The 20,954-nt window shown below is 43.1% G+C and overlaps 1 protein-coding gene across 7 annotated transcripts in view; it reads left to right on the forward strand.

Moving 5' to 3' along the window:
* LOC115113364 (regulator of microtubule dynamics protein 2-like) overlaps positions 1 to 19,688 on the forward strand; it is a 51,552-nt gene extending 31,864 nt beyond the window's left edge. For 5 of the 7 annotated variants that reach the window (XM_065016508.1, XM_065016507.1, XM_065016509.1 and 2 more), the window contains 3 exons: positions 13,006 to 13,081; positions 15,362 to 15,439; positions 16,776 to 19,688. In XM_065016508.1, the coding sequence (XP_064872580.1) occupies positions 13,006 to 13,081; positions 15,362 to 15,439; positions 16,776 to 16,928 (307 nt within the window). In that variant the 3' untranslated portion in view covers positions 16,929 to 19,688. Of the gene's footprint in view, positions 1 to 13,005; positions 13,082 to 13,243; positions 13,369 to 15,361; positions 15,440 to 16,775 lie in introns of those variants that run through there. The other 2 variants (XM_065016512.1, XM_065016513.1) reach the window with 2 other exon arrangements.
* The last annotated feature ends 1,266 nt before the right edge of the window (positions 19,689 to 20,954 follow it).

Below are 20,954 nucleotides of genomic sequence, written 5' to 3' on the forward strand. Positions count from 1 at the left end.
AAATGTCATGCTCTTATCCAGTGGAAACATCAAAAAATGATTACTTCTTATCCCTTGCTCAAATAGCCTACAGCTGTGTCTGTCCCAGAGCTCACTGGTGCTGGAAACTCTGAGGGCCAGAATATTTTATACAATGTTGCAAGTTTGCTAGCACAGCTTTGGGCAAGACCAAAGTTAATAGTTGCTACAATGTTTCAAGTTGCAGACAGGCCATGCATAGCCATAGGGCGCCACACAATTGGCCCAGCATCGTCCGGGTTTAGCTGGGGTAGGCCGTCATTGTAGATAAGAATTTGTTCTTAACTGACTTGCCTAGTTAAATAAAATAAAAAATAGCCAATGTGATTTCTAGGATATTATTTTATTTATTTTTTATTCTACCTGCAGGCTGCAATTGTTTTATTGGCTATTATTATATAGTTGGAAATGGCAATAGAAGTTACTTTTTAGGTTTGTCATTTTCGCCAAAAGGCATGTGGGAGACTCCCCAAACATATGAAAGAAGGTATGATTCTTGAGGGAAAACTGTTTGTCTTCCAGAGATTTAAGACTAGGACAGAGGTTCACCTTCCAGCAGGACAATGACCCTAAGCATACTGCTAAAGCAACACTCGAGTGGTTTAAGGAGAAACATTTAAATGTCTTGGGAATGGCCAAGTCAAAGCCCAGACCTCAATCCAATTGAGAATCTGTGGGGTGACTTAAAGATTGCTGTACACCAGCGGAACACATCCAACTTGAAGGAGCTGGAGCAGTTTTGCCTTGAAGAATGGGCAAAAATCCCAGTGGCTAGATGTGCCAAGCTTATAGTGACATACCCCAAGAGACTTGGGGTGAATACTTTCGCAAGACACTGTAGCTCCCTCATGAGTAATATGTCTTATTTCATCAAAGAGTGCGCTTAAATCATCAGACAAGCTCAATGCATATGTAGTTGATTTTATTAAAACGCATAGGGTGTGTCAATATATGGAAAAATGTTGACCAATCGATTGTTCGAAAGAAGACCAAGATATTTTTTTGTCGGTCACAGCTATAGATTTATGGAAGGCTTTCCTCTCCCTTTAACAGCTGTGTCCCTCAAGCTTTATCCCAGATTCAAGGTTGTGTTTGTTAGGCACCAAATGGAAGAAAACGAACTGAAACATGGAGGGACCTGGACTTTGATTGGCTTCACGCACCACCACTTCATGCCCCCCCCCCCAGTGAACACGTCCTGGTATGGGGAGAGATGGTCATGTACAGTAGGAATAGAGGAATAGAACTGTGATCAGAACCACCCTTTGAACGGCACACACTTAGGACTCATGCCAGTGACTCATGCCTTCTTGGGCTGCAGTGTGTGGTTGGAATGTTGTCCTTACAAGCATCTAGTTTTAGAGTGCCTTGCAATCCCTGCCAGGTAAAATAGGACAAGGCCAATCATCACTCTACTGATTCAAAAGGAACCACTCGGGAAAATTCTTAGGTACTACATATTGATTTGATTTAAGATTATGTGTGTCCTCGTTATGCTGCCAAAGCACACAAGGCCATGGCAGGAGATTGTCTGTGTGAACTAATCTTGATGATAACCAACAGTGACTTCAGAAAGTATTCACACCCCTTGACTTTTTCCACATTTTGTTGTTACAGCCTGAATTAGACTTTGGGTGGTGTAGCAATAACCCAGTCACTACAAAAATACAGGCTTCCATCCTAACTCAGTTGCCGCAGAGGAAGGAAACCGCTCAGAGATTTCACCATGAGGCCAATGTTGACTTTAAAACAGTTATTTTAATGGCTGTGCTAGGAGAGAACTGAGGATGGATCAACATTGTAGTTACTCCACAACACTAACCTAAATGACAGAGTGAAATGAAGAAAGCCTGTACAGAATACAAATATTCCAAAACATGCATCCTGTTTGCAATAAGGCACAATAGTAAAACTGCAAAACGTGGCAAAGAAATTAACTTCATGTCCTGAATACAAAGTGTTATGTTTGGGGCAAACATCACTGAGTACCACTCTTAATATTTTCAATCATGGTGGCTTCATCATGTTATTAGTATGCTTGTCATCGGCAAGAACTAGGGATTTGGGGGGGGATAAAAATACATGGAATAGAGCTAAGCAAAGGGCAAAATCCTAGAAAGAAACCTGGTTCAAATCAAATTTTATTTGTCACATGCAGATGTTAGTGCGAGTGTAGCGAAATGCTTGTGCTTCTAGTTCCGACAATGCGGTAATAACCAACAAGTAATCTAGCTAACAATTCCAAAACAACTACCTTATAGACACAAGTGTAAGGGGATAAAGAATATGTACATAAAGATATATTAATGAGTGATGGTACAGAACAGCTTAGGCAAGATACGGTAGATGGTATTGAGTGCAGTATATACATATGAGATGAGTATGTAAACAAAGTGGCATAGTTTAAAGTGGCTAGTGATACATGTATTACATAAGGATGCAGTAGATGATATAGAGTACAGTATATACGTATACATATGAGATGAATAATGTAGGGTATGTAAACATTATATTAGGTAGCATTGTTTAAAGTGGCTAGTGATATATTATACATTTCCCATCAATTCCCATTATTAAAGTGGCTGGAGTTGAGTCAGTGTGTTGGCAGCAGCCACTCAATGTTAGTGGTGGCTGTTTAACAGTCTGATGGCCTTGAGATAGAAGTTGTTTTTCAGTCTCTCGGTCCCAGCTTTGATGCACCTGTACTGACCTCGCCTTCTGGATGATAGCGGGGTGAACAGGCAGTGGCTCGGGTGGTTGTTGTCCTTGATGATCTTTATGGCCTTCCTGTGACATCGGGTGGTGTAGGTGTCCTGGAGGGCAGGTAGTTTGCCCCCGGTGATGCGTTGTGCAGACCTCACTACCCTCTGGAGAGCCTTACGGTTGTGGGCGGAGCAGTTGCCGTACCAGGCGGTGATACAGCCCGGCAGGATGCTCTCGATTGTGCATCTGTAGAAGTTTGTGAGTGCTTTTGATGACAAGCCGAATTTCTTCAGCCTCCTGAGGTCGAAGAGGCGCTGCTGCGCCTTCTTCACGATGCTGTCTGTGTGGGTGGACCAATTCAGTTTGTCTGTGATGTGTACGCCGAGGAACTTAAAACTTACTACCCTCTCCACTACTGTTCCATCGATGTGGATAGGGGGGTGTTCCCTCTGCTGTTTCCTGAAGTCCACAGTCTGCTTTCCAACAAACACTTGGAGACACCTTTCAGCAGGACAATTACCTAAAACACAAGGCCAAATATACACTAGAGTTGATAACCAAGATGACATTGAATGTTTCTGAGTGGCCTAGTTCCAGTTTTGACTTAAATCAGAACTTGAAAATGGCTGTTTAGCAATAATCAACAGCCAACTTGACAGGGCTTGAATAATTTAAAGAGTAATGTGCAAATATTGTACAATCCAGGTGTGCAAAGCTAATAGACTTATCCAGAAAGACTTACAGCTATAATCGCTGCCAAAGGTGATTCTAACATGTATTGACTCAGGAGTGTGAATACTTATGTATATGAGATATTTCTGTATTTCATTTTCAATAAATTTGCAAAAATGTCTTAGAACATGTTTTCACTTTGTCGTTATGGGGTATTGGGTGTCGATGGGTGAGACAAAAAATATAGTTAATCAATTTTGATTTCCGGCTGTAACACAAAATGTGAAGGCATACAGTGAGCTCAAAATATTGGGACAGTGACACATTTGTTGTTTTGGCTCTGTACTCCAGCACTTTCGAATTTGAAATTTATACAATAACAGTTTAAGTGCAGACTGCCAGCTTTAATTTTTGGGTATTTACATCCATATCGGTTGAACCGTTTAGAAATTGCAGCACGTTTTGTACATAGTCCAAAAGTTTTGGGACAAATTCACTTATGTGTATTAAAGTAATCAAAAGTGTAGTATTTTGTCCCATATTCGTAGCACGAAATGACGATATCAAGCTTGTGACTCTACATATTTGTTGGATGCATTTGCTGTTTTTGGGGGTTATTTCCAATTTATTTTGTGCCCAATAGAAATTCATGTTAAATAATGTATTGTGTCCTTTTGGAGTCACTTTTATTGTAAATAAAAATATGTTTTTAAACACTTCTACATTAATGTGGATGCTACCATGATTACGGATAATCCTGAATGCCCTACCCTAGTAAAACTGACTATCCTACCGATCCTCGACTTCGGTGATGTCATCTACAAAATAGCTTACAAATACTCTACTCAGCAAACTGGATGCAGTCTATCACAGTGCCATCCGTTTTGTTACCAAATCACCTTATACCACCCACCACTGCGACCTGTTTGCTCTAGTCGTCTGGCCCTCGCTACCTATTCGTCGCCAGACCCACTGGCTCCAGGTCACCTATAAGTCTATGCTAGGTAAAGCTCCGCCTTATCTCAGTTAACTGGTCACGATAACAACACCCACCTGTAGCACACGTTCCAGCAGGTATATCTCACTGATCATCCCCAAAGCAATCACCTCATTTGGCCGCCTTTCCTTCCAGTTCTCTGCTGCCAGTGACTGGAATGAATTGCAAAAATCGCTGAAGTTGGAGACTTTTATTTCCTTCACCAACTTTAAACATCAACTATCTAAGCAGCTAACCGATCGCTGCAGCTGTACATAGTCCATCTGTATATAGCCCACCCAATCTACCTACCTCATCACCATACTGTTTTCATTTTATTTACTTTTCTGCTCTTTTGCACACCAGTATCTCTACTTGCACATCATCATCTGCTCATTTATCACTCCAGTGTTAATCTGCTAAATTGTAAATATTCGCTCCTATGGCCTATTTATTGCCGACCTCCTCATGCCTTTTGCACATGCTGTATATAGACTTTCTTTTTTCTACTGTGTCATTTACTTGTTTATTGTGTTATTGGCTTGTTTGTTTACTCCATGTGTAACTCTGTGTTGTTGTCTGTGTCACACCGCTTTGCTTTATCTTGGCCAAGTCGCAGTTGCAAATGAGAACTTGTTCTCAACTGACCTACCTGGTTAAATAAAGGTGAAATAAAAAATGAATTGTGAATAATGATGAGTGAGAAAGATAGACGCACAAATATCATAACCCCCAAAAATGCTAACCACCTCTGTTATTGTAATGGTGAGAGGTTAACATGTCTTGGAGGTATGATATTTGTGCGTCTGAATCAACTCGAACATAAGAAGAATTGTGTATTAAATAACTGGGAAATATTTTTGCTAACCTATTTTCAGGCAACAATATACCATCTGTGTTTGATGATGAAATGACCCAACATAAAGAATGGGTTGAAAATTGAGAAGTATAGGGCTCGATACACCTCAAACTCATTCCTGAATGCTGTTGATAAAGCAAAAACGACAAAAGCAACAGGAATGGAGGAGCTGTTTTGAAAATGGTATCGTCCCTTCAACTTGGTACATGTCTATCATTAAACCAATCCCAAAGTCATCAAAGAATGATCCACAGGTTCCATTAAATTACAGAGGTGTCAGCCTTTTTAGCAGTCTACAAGTTATTCTCTTGTATCTTAAACAACAGGTTGACTCAGGTTTACTTGAAGATGAGCAGAACAGGTTTCGTAAAAACAGGGCTTGTATAGATCACATTTACTTTGTATCCACTGTGATTAGAGCCAGACGACAATAATGTAAACCTACATGGCTTGGTTTTTGCTCCGACATACACTGTCAGCTGTGGGACCTTATATAGACAGGTGTGTGCCTTTCCAAATCATGTCCAATCCATTTAATTTACGACAGGTGGACTCTAATCAAGTTGTAGAAACATCTCAAGGATGATCAATGGAAACAGGATGCACCTGAGCTCAATTTCGAGTCTCATAGCAAATGCTCTGAATATTTATGTTAATAAGGTATGTGTTTTTTTTTGTTAACATTTCTAAAAACAGTTTTTTGCTTTGTCATTATAGGGTATTGTGTGTAGATTGAGAAATTGTTTAAAATGTAATCCATTTATAATAAGGCTTTAACTTAACAAAATGTGGAAAAGGGGAAGGGGTCTGAATACTTTCTGAATGTACTGTGTATAAATAAAAGTATGTGGACACCCCTTCAAATTAGTGGATTTGTCTATTTCAGCCACGCCGTTGACTGACAGGTGTATAAAATCGAGCACACAGCCATGTAATCTCCAGAGACAAACATTGGCAGTAAAATGGCATTACTGAAGAGCCTTGCGATTTTCACCTTGGCACCTTCATAGGAAGCCATCTTTTCAACAAGTCTATTTCTGCCTTGCTAGAACTGCCCCGGTCAACTGTAAGTGCTGTTATTGTAAAGTGGAAACGTCTAGGATCATGGATCATCACTGGAGGCTTCGTGCCATGGATCATCACTGGAGGCTTCGTGCCATGCATCATCCATCACTGGAGGCTTCGGGCCATGCATCATCCATCACTGGAGGCTTCGTGCCATGGATCATCACTGGAGGCTTCGGGCCATGGATCATCACTGGAGGCTTCGTACGTGGAGCTGGAACAGGTCTCACCGGACTGAGGAGACGTACTGGAAGCCTGGTGCGTGGAGCTGCCACAACGCGTCCTGGCTGGATACCCACTTTAGCTCGGTGAGTGTGGAGAGCTGGCACAGGACGCACTGGGTTGTGCTGGCGAACTGGTGATACCGTGCGTTGCGCTGGCGCAGGATATCCTGGGCCGAGGAGACGCACTGGAGACCATGACCGCTGAGCCGGCACCATCCGTCCTGGCTGGATGCCCACTCTAGCACGGCAAATGCGGGGAGCTGGAACAGAGCGCACCGGGCAGTGAATGCGCACTGAATACACTGTGCACATCACTGCATAACACGCTGACCGGTCACACGCTCCCCACAGTAAGCACGGGGAGTTAGCTCAGGTCTAAACCCTGACTCCGCCAATCTCCCTGTGTGGGCTGCCTCGTGCTTGCGTCGAGGTTGATCTAACTCCTCGTATCGTCGCCGTTCCGCTCTCCCTGCCTCCATCTGCTTCCTTGGACGGCGATACTCTCCGGCCCTTGTCCAGTGTCCTTCTCCATCCAGGATTTCTTCCCATGTCCACTCCTGGCCACGCTGCTTGGTCCGTTTTTGGTGGGATCTTCTGTAACAACTCTCGTTGGTGGTAGGAAGACTGGACCAAAGTGCAGCGTGGAAAGTGTTCATGATTCTTTTATTTCAAAAAACACTCAAACAAAATTCAAACGTGAAAACGAAAGCGCACAGTTCTGTCAGACAGAAACACTAAACAGAAAACAAGACCCACAAAACCCAAATGGATAATTAAAACTTATATATGATCCCCAATCCGCGACAACGATAGACAGCTGCCTCTGATTGGGAACCACACTCGGCCAAAAACAAAGAAATAGCAAACAGACTTTCCCACCCGAGTCACACCCTGACCTAACCAAACATAGAGAATAATAAGGATCTCTAAGGTCAGGGCGTGACATTTTGCTTCCATCTTTGTGGCAACAGTTTGGGGAAGGCCCTTTCCTGTTTCAGCATGACAATGCCCCTGTGCACAGAGCGAGGTCCATACAGAGATGGTTTGTCGAGGTCGGTGTGGAACGTGACTGGCCTGCACAGAGCCCTGACCTCAACTCCATCAATCACCATTGGGATGAATTGGAACACCTAATTGCCCAACATCAGTGCCCGACCTCACTAAAGTTCTTTTGGCTGAATGGAAGCAAACCCCACAGCAATGTTCCAACATCTAGTGGAAAGCCATGCCTGATGAGTGGAGGCTGTTAGAGCAGCAAAGGGGGGGGGGGGGGGGACCAACTACCTATTAATGCCCATGATTTTGGAATGAAATGTTTGACAAGAAGGTGTCGACATACTTTTGGTCATGCAATGTATGTACGTACAGTCCCTCAGTCAAGTATTGAATTTCAAGCACAGATTAAACTACAGTACAAAGACTAGGGAGTTTTTTCAAGTAACAGATCAGACATTTAATCTCTTTAAGCATGGTCAAGTTTAAAACAGCTACAGAGTTCAATGGCTGTGATGGGAGAAAACTGAGGATGGATCAACAACATTGTAGTGACTCTACAATTATGAACGAAATGACAGAGTGAAAAGAATACATAATACACAATGTGCAACAAGGCACTAAAGGAATGACCCTAAGCACACAGCCAATATAACGCAGGAGTGGCTTCGGGACAAGTCTCTGAATGTCCTTGAGTCTGGACTTGAACCCGATCGAACATCTCCGGAGAAACATGAAAATAGCTGTGCAGTGGTACTTCCCATCCAACCTGACAGAGCTTGAGAGGATCTTCAAAGAAGAATGGGAGAAATTACCCAAATACAGGTGTGCTAAGCTTGCAGCGTCATACCGAAGAAGACTCAAGGCTGCCAAAGGTGCTTCAACAAAGTACTTGGTAAAGGGTGTGAATACTTATGTAATTGTGATTTTTTTTTAATAATCCCTTTTTCTCCCCAATTTCATGGTATCTACTATATTGTCTCATCGCTACAACTCCCATACGGGCTCGGGAGAGACGAAGGTTGAAAGTCATGCGTCCTCCGATACACAACCCAACCAAGCCGCACTGCTTCTTAACACAGAGCGCATCCAACCCGGAAGCCAGCCGCACCAATGTGTCGGAGGAAACACCGTGCACCTGGCAACTTCTTTACATCCCCTAACCTTAATAGTTGGAGGAGGGCCAGTGCAACTGGAATCATCAGGCCATTATTTTTAATGGTCTCACTTAGTCCAGCTGTGGTCACTGTTCATTCAATTCCAGTTACATGTAATAGTTCACACCATGCTGGAAGTCGGAACAACCCAGTTATCATCAATCCACTGACGTGTTTCTTCATAAGAGGTAGCTAGCCGGTCGGTGGTGCAGAACTTGCTAAAGCTCATAATCACACAGCAGAATGTTTTCATTGGAAACCAGTCGGCTAAAAGCTGCAGATAGGATCTCTGCTCCTGTGGTATTGTGGAGCTCCCCACTCATCGAGCGCCAACCAGCAGTGGTGTGGCCGCACCTTGCACTGCCATTAGAACATAAACAAGCACCTTTTTGTTACAGTTATATACAACTTGCCCACCAATGCTTTGGCAGAGAATAGACAAAGGTTCTCTTGAGTGTGGTGTGGGTGGCACTTGACTTCTCTTTGTCTTATTTTAATAGGTGGCTTATAGGCCAAACACATATAGCACGTACAGTGCATTCAGAAAGTATTCAGACCCCTTGACTTTTTCCACATTTTGTTACGTTACAGCCTCATTCTAGAATTAATACATTTGTTTTTTTCCTTCATCAATCTACACACAACACCCATAATGGCAAAGCAAAAATAGGTTTTTCGAAAAATGTGCAAATCTAATTTTAAAAAAATGGATATCACATTTACATAAGTATTCAGACCCTTTACTCAGTCCATTGTTGAATCACCTTTGGCAGAGATTACAGCCTCGAGTCTTCTTGGGTATGACACTACAAGCTTGGCACACCTGTATTTGGGGAGTTTCTCCCATTCTTCTCTGCAGATCCTCTCAAGCTCTGTCAGGTTGGACAGCTATTTTCAGGTCTCTCCAGAGATGTTCGATCGGGCTCAAGTCCAGGCTCTGGCTGTGCCAATCAAGGACATTCAGACTTGTCCCGAAGCCACTCCTGTGTTGTTTTGGCTGTGTGCTTAGGGTTGTTGTCCTGTTGGAAGGTGAACCTTCGTCCCAGTCTGAGGTCCTGAGTGCTCTGGATCAGGTTTTCATCAAGGATCTCTCTGTACATTGCTCTATTCATCTTTCCCTCGATCCTGACTAGTCTCCCAGTCCCTGATGCTGAAAAACATCTCTACAGCATGATGCTGCCACCACCATGCTTGACCTTAGGGATGGTGCCAGGTTTCATCCAGATGTGACCATCAGGTTCTTGGTCACCTCCCTGACCAATGCCCCCCGATTGCTTAGTTTGGCCGGGCCGCCAGCTCTAGGACGAGTCTTGGTGGTTCCAAACTTCTTCCGTTTAAGAATGATGGAGGCCGCTGTGTTCTACCCTTCGCCAGATCTGTGCCTTGACACAAACCTGTCTCTGAGCTTTACGGACAATTCCTTCCACCTAATGGCTTGGTTTTTGCTCTGACATGCACTGTCAACTGTGGGACCTTATGTAGACAGGTGTGTGCCTTTTCAAATCATGTCCAATTAATTGAATTTACCACAGGTGAACTCCAATCAGGTTGTAGAAACATCTCAAGGATGATCAATGGAAACAGGATGCACCTGACCTCCGTTTCGAGTCTCATAGCAAAGGGTCTGAATACTATATGTTATTTCTGTTTTTATTTGTAATGAATTTGCAAACATTTCTAAAAACCTGTTTTTGCTTTCATTATGGGGTATTTCTTTATATCAATTTTAGAATAAGGCTGTAAAGTAACAATGTTGAAAGTCAAGGGGTCTGAATACTTTCCGAATGCACTGTACATGTATAAATCACATGGAGCATATTATATTGGTACTTACACAGATCATACACAAAATCCTTCTAGTTTCCTGCTAATCAGGCAACATAATTTAACATTGGCAGTTGGCACAACACACTAGATAACCCGGTAAGTTTTTCACTGTTTTCGTTGGGAGCTGCAATCCGGTTAAGTAGTACGCTATGCTTGCATCATTTCATCGGATTAAAGCCCAGCAAGAGAGAGTCTCTATTTCATGGCCTGCCAAAAAAGGCTTTCACAGGCTACCAGACACCGCTCACTAACACACATACACACACACACACATCCCCATCTACCATCAGTACCACCCTCTTCACTGTCAGGTGACCTTTTCATCCCCCTGATCCTTTGTAGTGTTTGTGTCCCGCTGTGAGTACCAGCAGGTTTAGAGGCCTTGCGGTGAAAGGACTTTGATCACCTCATTCTTCTTCTCTCCAAACCCACAGCCTCAGGCTACAGACTGTTTTTACTCCAGTCTTCCACTGTACGGACCGAACTGTTTCATTTAGCCTCTTCCTTGTTCCCTGTATAATAAAGCCACATTCTGGGATTCTGAAAACAGAACACCAGCCCCTCCACTTGTTTTAGACTGACATTCCATGACGTCCAAGTGATCGCTTGAACCATATTTTGACGCCATACACTGGGTACACATCTATAATTTAAATTACTGTTGAACAGCTTCCTAAAGCTTAGACTGTAGCTTTAATTGGGAGTGAGAACAAGGGAAAAGAGGCAGAGCTGCATATCATATATCTCCTCCAAGTTGTTTAGTGAGGAGCTTGTCTGGGAGGTTGAGTTGTCACGTTTGTTTGTAGAGACGGACCAAGGCGCAGCGTGATCTGGGTTCCACATCTTTATTTAGTGAAACACACAAAACAATAAAGAATAACGAAACGTGACAATGGAATGCTGACATACAACTACCCATAAACAATATCCCACAAAACACAATAGAGAAAAATGCTACTTAAATATGATCCTCAATTAGAGACAACGATTACCTGCTGCCTTTATTTGGGAATCATACAAAATCACCAACATAGAAAAACAGTACTAGAACCCCACATAGAAATAATAAACTAGACGTAAACCCCCAGTCACGCCCTGACCTACTCTACCATAGAAAATAAGGGCTCTCTATGGTCAGGACGTGACATGAGTGTTGTTGGCTTCCAGTGCATTCTGGGTTGAGATGTGGCTAGTGATCCAGGAAATGAGTGGTGTAAGTCAGGCAACCACCCCAACACCTCCCTACTCTGCATCATGCCTGACTCCTGTTGGAGAAAGTTGCCTGGGTGTGCTTTATCGAATTAGTTAACATTTCAACATATAGTATTGTAGTTTTTATTATTAAGACTGAACTGAAGGACCCCTATTCAAACCCTCCTCAATATTTCTCTCTCTCTCTCTCTCTCCACCTGTCTCTTCTTTATAGCAATCTCTCCGTGATCTGTTTCTTTCAAATTCAAAAGGCATTATTGGCATGACAAATTTACAAAGCAAAATGTTTTGAACACTTCTCTCAATTATTTCTCTCTAGTAGGGATTGAGGTTTGAAATAATTTCACTATTCGAATAGTATCTTTTTTGTTTTGTGTCGGATATCCAAATATTCAAAATACCTGTTTTTTTATTACAAATGTTTTATTACCAATATATATATATATATATATATATATATATATATATATAGATATAATATATATATATAGATATATATATATATATATATATATATTGGTAATAAAACATTTGTAATAAAAAAACAGGTATTTTGAATATATATATATTTTATACCTGAGCACTGTTGCGCGAGGGACATAGGCTGGCGCTTTATTGCTGCTGTGTGTGAGAGATGGGAGCGAGCAGACAGAGGGGGAGAGAACCAGACAAAGTAACAGTAGTCAAGCCAATTCGGCTACAGCCAAGACTAGCTAACTTGTAGCAGCGACAATGTTATTTATCATCTCATAATAGTACCTGTCTTGACTGTAGTAGCCTAGAGAACCTAGCTAGCCAACTATAGCTAGCTAGGCTAATTGAGGCTACATGCAGTGCCACCTCCCCAACCCCATTCAGATAAAACAACTAACGTTACCTGTTTGTTGCTCGTTTTAGCCTACGCCTACTCCTTCTCATTTTGCAAACCTTTTAATTCTGTCATTTTATTACGTCTTGCATTGCATTAGTGAACGCTCACTGCACTTGCTACACATTGAGCCTCTTTTCCGCTTTGATTGGCCAACATAGGCAACAAGCTACACACAACTGCCAGTCTTTTTATGGGGCACACCACATAAAAACTACATTTAAAAGTTTGTTGTTTTATTAAATTAATAATTAGAAATATGGTACATTATCCTTGTAGTATGCAACAATGTCACATTTAGAAAAAGCCTTTTCAGTGTTTGGCCTATAGTTTTTTGGCCTCGCAAAAATGAATAGCCTACTCACACAAGTATTTGAATACTAACCTCTGTTCGGATGTTTGAATAACCGTGCACATCCCTTATTGTCTAGGTACGCCATAATGTGTGGCATCATGACAGAGTATGAGACTGTGCAGAACAGGATAAAGAATGGCTACATCTTCAAAGTAAGTGATTTTCTGACACCGTCTACACAAAGCTATATTTTCATGTGGTCACCGATTTTCAAGTGTTTGTTTTGTGTACTTGAACCATGTCAGACTTTACCTACTGTGCCTTCAGAAAGTATTCACACCCCTTGACTTTTTCCACATGCTCTTGTGTTACAGCCTGAATGTAATTTGGATTACATCAAGATTTTGTGTCACTGGCCTACACACGATACCCCATAATGTCAGAGTGGAATTATGTTTGTTTACATTTTTACAAATTCATTAAAAATGAAAAGCTGAAATGTCTGGAGTTGATAAGAATTCAAACCCCTTGTTATGGCAAGCCTAAATAAGCTTTAGGGAAAAAAATGTGCTTAACAAGTCACATAAGTTGCCTGATTTTTGAATGACTACCTCATCTCTGTACATACAATTTTCTGTAAGGTCCCTCAGTCGAGCACTGAATTTCAAACACAGATTCAAGCACAAAGACCAGAGTGGTTTTCCAGTGCCTCGCAAAGAATGGCACCTATTGGTAGATAATAAATACATTTTAAAAAAGCAGACATTGAATATCCCATTGAGCATGGTAAAGTTATTCATTACACTGGATGGTGTATCAATACACCCAGTCACTACAAACATACAGGTGTCCTTACAAACTCATTTGCCGGAGAGGAAGGAAACCGCTCAGGGATTTCACCATGAGGCCCAATGGTGACTTTAAAACAGTTAGAGCTAATGGCTGTGATAGGAAAAAACTGAAGATGGATAAACATTGTAGTTATTCAACAATACTAACCTAAATAACAGAGTAAAAGAAGGAAGCCTGTACCGAATAAACATATTCCAAAACATGCATCCTGTTTGCCGTTTTGACTTAAATCTATGGCAAGACTTGAAAATGGCTGTCTATCAATGACCAACAACTGGCTTGACAACATTTTATTCATTTTTTCGTTTGGGGGGGGGTCTTGGATGGTTGAGGGGCAGCTCTTTGGGAACTGTGGGGGTGGGGGGGGGGGGTCTTGGAGGGCTGGTGGGAGATCTGTCGACGTGCCCTTGAGCAGGGCGTTGATCCTGGTTGCTTCTGTGTGTTGCTCTGGATGGAAGGCTGTTAGATGACTAATGTGATGTACTTGCGACTTCACTGCAAGTATATTGTATGTTTTAATTATAAAAAATAAAATAACTTGACAGAGCTTGAAGAATTGTAATATTGTACAATCCAGGTGTGCAAAGCTCTTAGAGACTTACCCAGAAAGACTCACAGCTGTAATCGCTGCCTAAGTTGATTCTAATATGTATTGACTCAGGGGTGTGAATACTTATGTAAATGAGATATGTCTGTATTTCATTTTCAAGAAATATGCAAAAATGTTTTAAAAAACATGTTTTCACTTTGTCATGATGGGGTATTGTGTGTAAATTGGTGAACAAATATTAATATTGAATCCATGTTGAATTCAGGCTGTAACACAACAAGATGTGGAGTAAGTCGAGGGGTATGAAAACTTTCTGACGTAGCACCTGAGGTGATAGCAGGCACACAGATTGATTGGTGGAATTAATCATAATAAGAGAGAGTAACTGAGGTCAGGGCTTGTACTTTTCCAGAACCTCCCCTGTAGTCTGTGTCTATCAGTGTTGAGTCCTATCTGTGTCTAGAGGGTCCTCCCATCACCACAAGTTGACAGCCAGAATCACCCTCTGTGTTATTTAGGTCAGGTGTTGTTCAAATGAAACGTAAAAAGTGTTCCTATACACACAGTTGTGGACAGCGCCTCTATACACTGACTGCTATACATGTCTTAGCCTTATTGGCAGGAAACTCCCCTCACTAACTCTCAGGTGTAAGGGTTGCATAACAGCAGAGACTGGGACAACCGCACGCAGTATTTATCTTATCTGTGAGTTGCTTCACAAACTCTGTTTACCTGCAAAGCCTTGAACGGTGTGGAGGGAGAGGGGGGCGGACATGAAGAACATGCAATGTATGGAGAGGGGGAGAGAAAGAGAGAGGGGGAGGGAGACCAAGTGAACAAGAGGGGAGAGAGAGCGAAAGAGACTGATTTTGCGATAGAGTGGAAATGGAACAGGGGGAGGGGAAAAGGAGAGGGTTGCATGACAAATAGGAGCTTTTTATACATTCATGTAAGTGTGTGTGTGTGAGAGATTTGTGAAATAGTTGTGGGTGGTTGGGTACGTGGAGAAGGGCCGATCAGGTCATAGGAGAATGTCTGGTCTAATGAATGAATGCTGTACTCTTCTGTTTCCTCCCTCTCTTCCTCACAGGATCATTTGGATAAGGCCATTGAGCTGAAACCACAAGATCCTATGTCTTACTACCTGCTCGGCCGCTGGTGCTATGCTGTATGTGACACACACACACACACACACACACAGAGAAGTCAAGTCCGAGAGGCCCAGCTCATGACCTCCATCAGCAGCAGATTTTAATTTAGAATTTAAAATGGATGTCTTTATGCGGTAAATGTTAGTGCATCGAATTGTAGTGCATCGAATTAAATTGCATCGATTCGTTCTCTAAACAAACTGAATCGCACTGAGTCATTTCAAAGTAAAACGTATCGTTCCTGTATCGGAGCACATGTATCGAATCGTCTTGAAAGGAAAAGATGCACATCTCTAATTCTCACTGTTTGTCATGATGGGTTGGTGTGTGTTAAGATTAGAAACTGCTTTTATGGTAGATTATATTGTCTCCAAATCATGAGTGAGAGGGCCTTGGCAGCAGTATTTTGGAAGATTCTTTGTATAGTGAAAAATGCACCTTTACTCCCCTGACATATCCCTTGATATTCCCCGCAAAACACCAGACTCAACTTCAAAAGTGAAGAGGTGACTCCGGGATGCTGGCCTTCTAGGCAGAGTTGCAAAGAAAAAGCCATATGTCAGAGGGGCCAATCTTCAATTCTTGGCAATTTCTTGTATGGAATAGCCTTCATTTCTCAGAACAAGAATAGACTGAGTTTCAGGAGAAAGTTATTTGTTTCTGGCCATATTGAGCCTGTAATCGAACCAAAAAATGCTGATGCTCCAAATACTCACCTAGTCTAAAGAAGGCCTGTTTTTTTACTTCTTTAATCAGCACAACAGTTTTCGCAAAAAGGTTTTCTAATGATCAATTAGCCTTTTAAAATGATAAACTTGGATTAGCTAACACAACGTGCCGTTAGAACACAGGAGTGATGGTTGCTGATAATGGGCCTCTGTACGCCTATGTACGTAGATATTCCATTAAAAATCTGCCGTTTCCACCTACAACAGTCATTTACAACATTGACAATGTCTACACTTTATTTCTGATCAATTTGTTGTTATTTTAATGGATATGAAATGTACTTTTCTTTCAAAAACAAGGACATTTCTAAGTGACCCCAAACTTTTGAACGGTAGTATACATAAATAAGGTATTTCTGTTTTGGCTTTGACATTATCAGGTATTGTGTGTAGATTGATGAGGGAAACAAGTAATTTAATCGTTTTAAAAAATAAGGCTGTTACGTAACAAAATGTGTAAAAAGTCAAGGGGTCTGAATGCTTATCGAATGCATTGTAAATACTACTAGCACAGATTTAAATGCTACTTTATCCACCATGTTGAAATGCTACTTTACCCACCATGTTGAAATGCTTATCTGATTTGCCATGTTCTGAAACGGCTTTATACATTGGTTCTGTTCAGGTGGCTCAGCTGTCGTGGATTGAAAGGAAAGTTGCTGCTACATTGTTTGGAGAGCCTCCGAATGCCACGGTCCAAGATGGTCTGAAGAACTTCCTCAAGGTATTGTTATTCTCCACGCTACCATGGAGTGCAGTGTCGAGCACAAGCGTTTGACACAGTATGCATTGATTGCTCTTCCCTAAACCATTATCAAAAATCAGTCCGTAGATCAGTATGCTTCTCCGCGATTCCTACTAATGTCTGGATCAGCTGAGCGCAGCAACAGCTGACTGGAGGTTTACTGCACTGACTCGCAGCAGCTAGCTGCTTCTTCAAAACTCGTCCAGAATATCTTGTATTTGGTACAAGTCATTCCCTAAGTTCTAGACCTCAGCTGAATCTGTTAATGAATGGTGTTGCTGTTGAACAAGTTGAGGCGACTAAATCACTTGGCGTTACCTTAGATTGTAAACTGTCACGGTCCAAACATATTGATTCAGTGGTTGTAAAGACGGGGAGAGGTATGTCCGTAATAAAGGGATGCTCTGCTTTTTTGATACCACACTCCACAATGCAAGTCCTGCAGGCTCTAGTTTGAGCTTATCCTGATTATTGTCCAGCCATAGGGTCAAGAGCTGCAAAGAAAGACCAAGTTAAGCTGCAAGCTGGCCCAAAAACAGAGTGGCACGTCTTGCTTTTCATTCTAATATTAATACGATGCATGCCAGTCTCTCTTGAGCAAGAGTTGAGTAAACACTTCTTCTTCTTCTTCAACTTGTTTGCATAGTCAACTTACACACAGCACTGACACACACACTTACCCCACCAGACATGACACCGGGAGTCTTTTCATAGTCCCCAGGTCCAGAACAAATTCAAGGAAACAAACAGTATTATACAGAGCCATGAGTGCATGGAACTCCCTTCCATCTTATGTAGCGCAACTGAACAGCAAACCTGGTTTCAAAAAACAAATAAAGAAACACCTCACGGCACAACGCCTCTCCCCTATGTGACCTACTTCTTGTGTGTATGTACTGACACATGCGTAACTGACAGATAAACACACACACTACGTGTTAATGTTTTTAAATGTATGTAAATTGTACAATCTTTTGTCTGCAATGTCTTTTTCATTATGTGTCGGACCCCAGTAAGATGTCGCCGTTAGTATCGGCTTATGGGGATCCTAATAAATCAAACCACTCATTGTGATGAAATAATATTGCTAGAGTAGCTTGCTAGGTAGCTATCTTATGGAGGAAGCATTTGGTGTTCAGCATTGAGTGTGTGCACTAGATTAAGTTAGTTGTCGTGCACATTGTCAAATTCTGGAATTACTGCTCCTTCAAGCACCAAACTTCTTAGCTAGATGTAAAATTGAGCAAGTAAGAAAAAAAGTCAATTTCCTGATTTATCGTTTTAGCTTAACAACTCAGCAAAAAAAGAAACGTCCCTTTTTTAGGACCCTGTCTTTCAAAGATAATTAGTAAAAATCCAAATAACTTCACAGATCTTCATTGTATCCGCAAGGGTTTAAACACTGTTTCCCATGCTCGTTCAATGAACCATAAACAATTAATGAACATGCACCTGTGGAACAATCATTAAGACACTAACAGCTTTACAGACGATAGGCATTTAAGGTCACAGTTATGAAAACTTATTACACTAAAGAGGCCTTTCTACTGACTCTGAAAAACACCAAAAGAAAGATGCACAGGGTCCCTGCTCATCTGCGTGAACGTGCCTTAGGCATGCTGCAAGGAGGCATGAGGACTGCAGATGTGGCCAGTGCAATACATTTCATTGTCCGTACTGTGAGACGCCTAAGACAGCGCTACAGGGAGACAGGACGGACAGCTGATCGTCCTTGCAGTGGCAGAACACGTGTAACAACACCTGCACAGGATCGGTACATCTGAACATCACACCTGCGGGACAGGTACAGGATGGCAACAACAACTGCCCGAGTTAACCCAGGAACGCACAATCCCTCCATCGGTGCTCAGACTGTCCACAATAGGCTGAGAGAGGCTGGACTGAGGACTTGTAAGGCCTGTTGTAAGGCAGGTCCTCACCAGACATCACCGGCAACAACGTCGTCTATGGGCACAAACTCACTGTCGCTGGACCAGACAGGACTGACAAAAAGTGCTCTTCACTGACAGGTCGCGGTTGTGTCTCACCATTGGTGATGGTCAGATTCACGTTTATCGTCGAAGGAATGGGCTTTACACCGAGGCCTGTACCCTGGAGCGGGATCGATTTGGAGGTAGAGGGTCCGTCCTGGCCTGAGGCAGTGTGTCACAGCATCATCAGATTGTGCTTGTTGTCATTGCAGGCAATCTAAACGCTGTGCGTTACAGGGAAGACATCCTCCTCCCTCATGTGGTACCCTTCCTGCGGGCTCATCCTGACATGACCCTCCAGCATGACAATGCCACCAGCCATACTGCTCGATCTGTGCGTGATTTCCTGCAAGGCAGGAATATCAGTGTTCTGCCATGGCCAGAGAAGAGCCCGGATCTCAATCCTATTGAGCACGTCTGGGACCTGTTAGATCGGAGGGTGAGGGCTAGTGCCTTGGTGGAAGAGTGGGGTAACATCTCACAGCAAGAACTGGCAAATCTGGTGCAGTCCATGAGGAGGAGATGCACTGCAGTACTTAATGCAGCTGGTGGCCAGACCAGATACTGACTGTTACTTATTTTGACCCACCCTTTGTTCAGGGACACATTATTCCAGTTCTGTTAGTCACATGTCTGTGGAACTTGCTCAGTTTATGTCTCAGTTGTTGAATCTTGTTGTGTTCATACAAATATTTACACATTTACATTTAAGTCATTTAGCAGACGCTCTTATCCAGAGCGACTTACAAATTGGTGCATTCACCTTATGACATCCAGTGGAACAGTAGTGCATCTAAATCTTTTAAGGGGGGGTGAGAGGGATTACTTTATCCTATCCTAGGTATTCCTTAAAGAGGTGGGTTTTCAGGTGTCTCCGGAAGGTGGTGATTGACTCCGCTGTCCTGGCGTCGTGAGGGAGTTTGTTCCACCATTGGGGGGCCAGAGCAGCGAACAGTTTTGACTGGGCTGAGCGGGAACTGTACTTCCTCAGTGGTAGGGAGGCGAGCAGGCCAGAGGTGGATGAACGCAGTGCCCTTGTTTGGGTGTAGGGCCTGATCAGAGCCTGGAGGTACTGAGGTGCCGTTCCCCTCACAGCTCCATAGGCAAGCACCATGGTCTTGTAGCGGATGCGAGCTTCAACTGGAAGCCAGTGGAGAGAGCGGAGGAGCGGGGTGACGTGAGAGAACTTGGGAAGGTTGAACACCAGACGGGCTGCGGCGTTCTGGATGAGTTGTAGGGGTTTAATGGCACAGGCAGGGAGCCCAGCCAACAGCGAGTTGCAGTAATCCAGACGGGAGATGACAAGTGCCTGGATTAGGACCTGCGCCGCTTCCTGTGTGAGGCAGGGTCGTACTCTGCGGATGTTGTAGAGCATGAACCTACAGGAACGGGCCACCGCCTTGATGTTAGTTGAGAACGACAGGGTGTTGTCCAGGATCACGCCAAGGTTCTTAGCGCTCTGGGAGGAGGACACAGTGGAGTTGTCAACCGTGATGGCGAGATCATGGAACGGGCAGTCCTTCCCCGGGAGGAAGAGCAGCTCCGTCTTGCCGAGGTTCAGCTTGAGGTGGTGATCCGTCATCCACACTGATATGTCTGCCAGACATGCAGAGATGCGATTCGCCACCTGGTCATCAGAAGGGGGAAAGGAGAAGATTAATTGTGTGTCGTCTGCATAGCAATGATAGGAGAGACCATGTGAGGTTATGACAGAGCCAAGTGACTTGGTGTATAGCGAGAATAGGAGAGGGCCTAGAACAGAGCCCTGGGGGACACCAGTGGTGAGAGCACGTGGTGAGGAGACGGATTCTCGCCACGCCACCTGGTAGGAGCGACCTGTCAGGTAGGACGCAACCAAGCGTGGGCCGCGCCGGAGATGCCCAACTCGGAGAGGGTGGAGAGGAGGATCTGATGGTTCACAGTATCGAAGGCAGCCGATAGGTCTAGAAGGATGAGAGCAGAGGAGAGAGAGTTAGCTTTAGCAGTGCGGAGCGCCTCCGTGATACAGAGAAGAGCAGTCTCAGTTGAATGACTAGTCTTGAAACCTGACTGATTTGGATCAAGAAGG

Source organism: Oncorhynchus nerka, unplaced genomic scaffold (assembly GCF_034236695.1).
Source record: "Oncorhynchus nerka isolate Pitt River unplaced genomic scaffold, Oner_Uvic_2.0 unplaced_scaffold_7___fragment_8___debris, whole genome shotgun sequence".
Taxonomy (NCBI): domain Eukaryota; kingdom Metazoa; phylum Chordata; class Actinopteri; order Salmoniformes; family Salmonidae; genus Oncorhynchus; species Oncorhynchus nerka.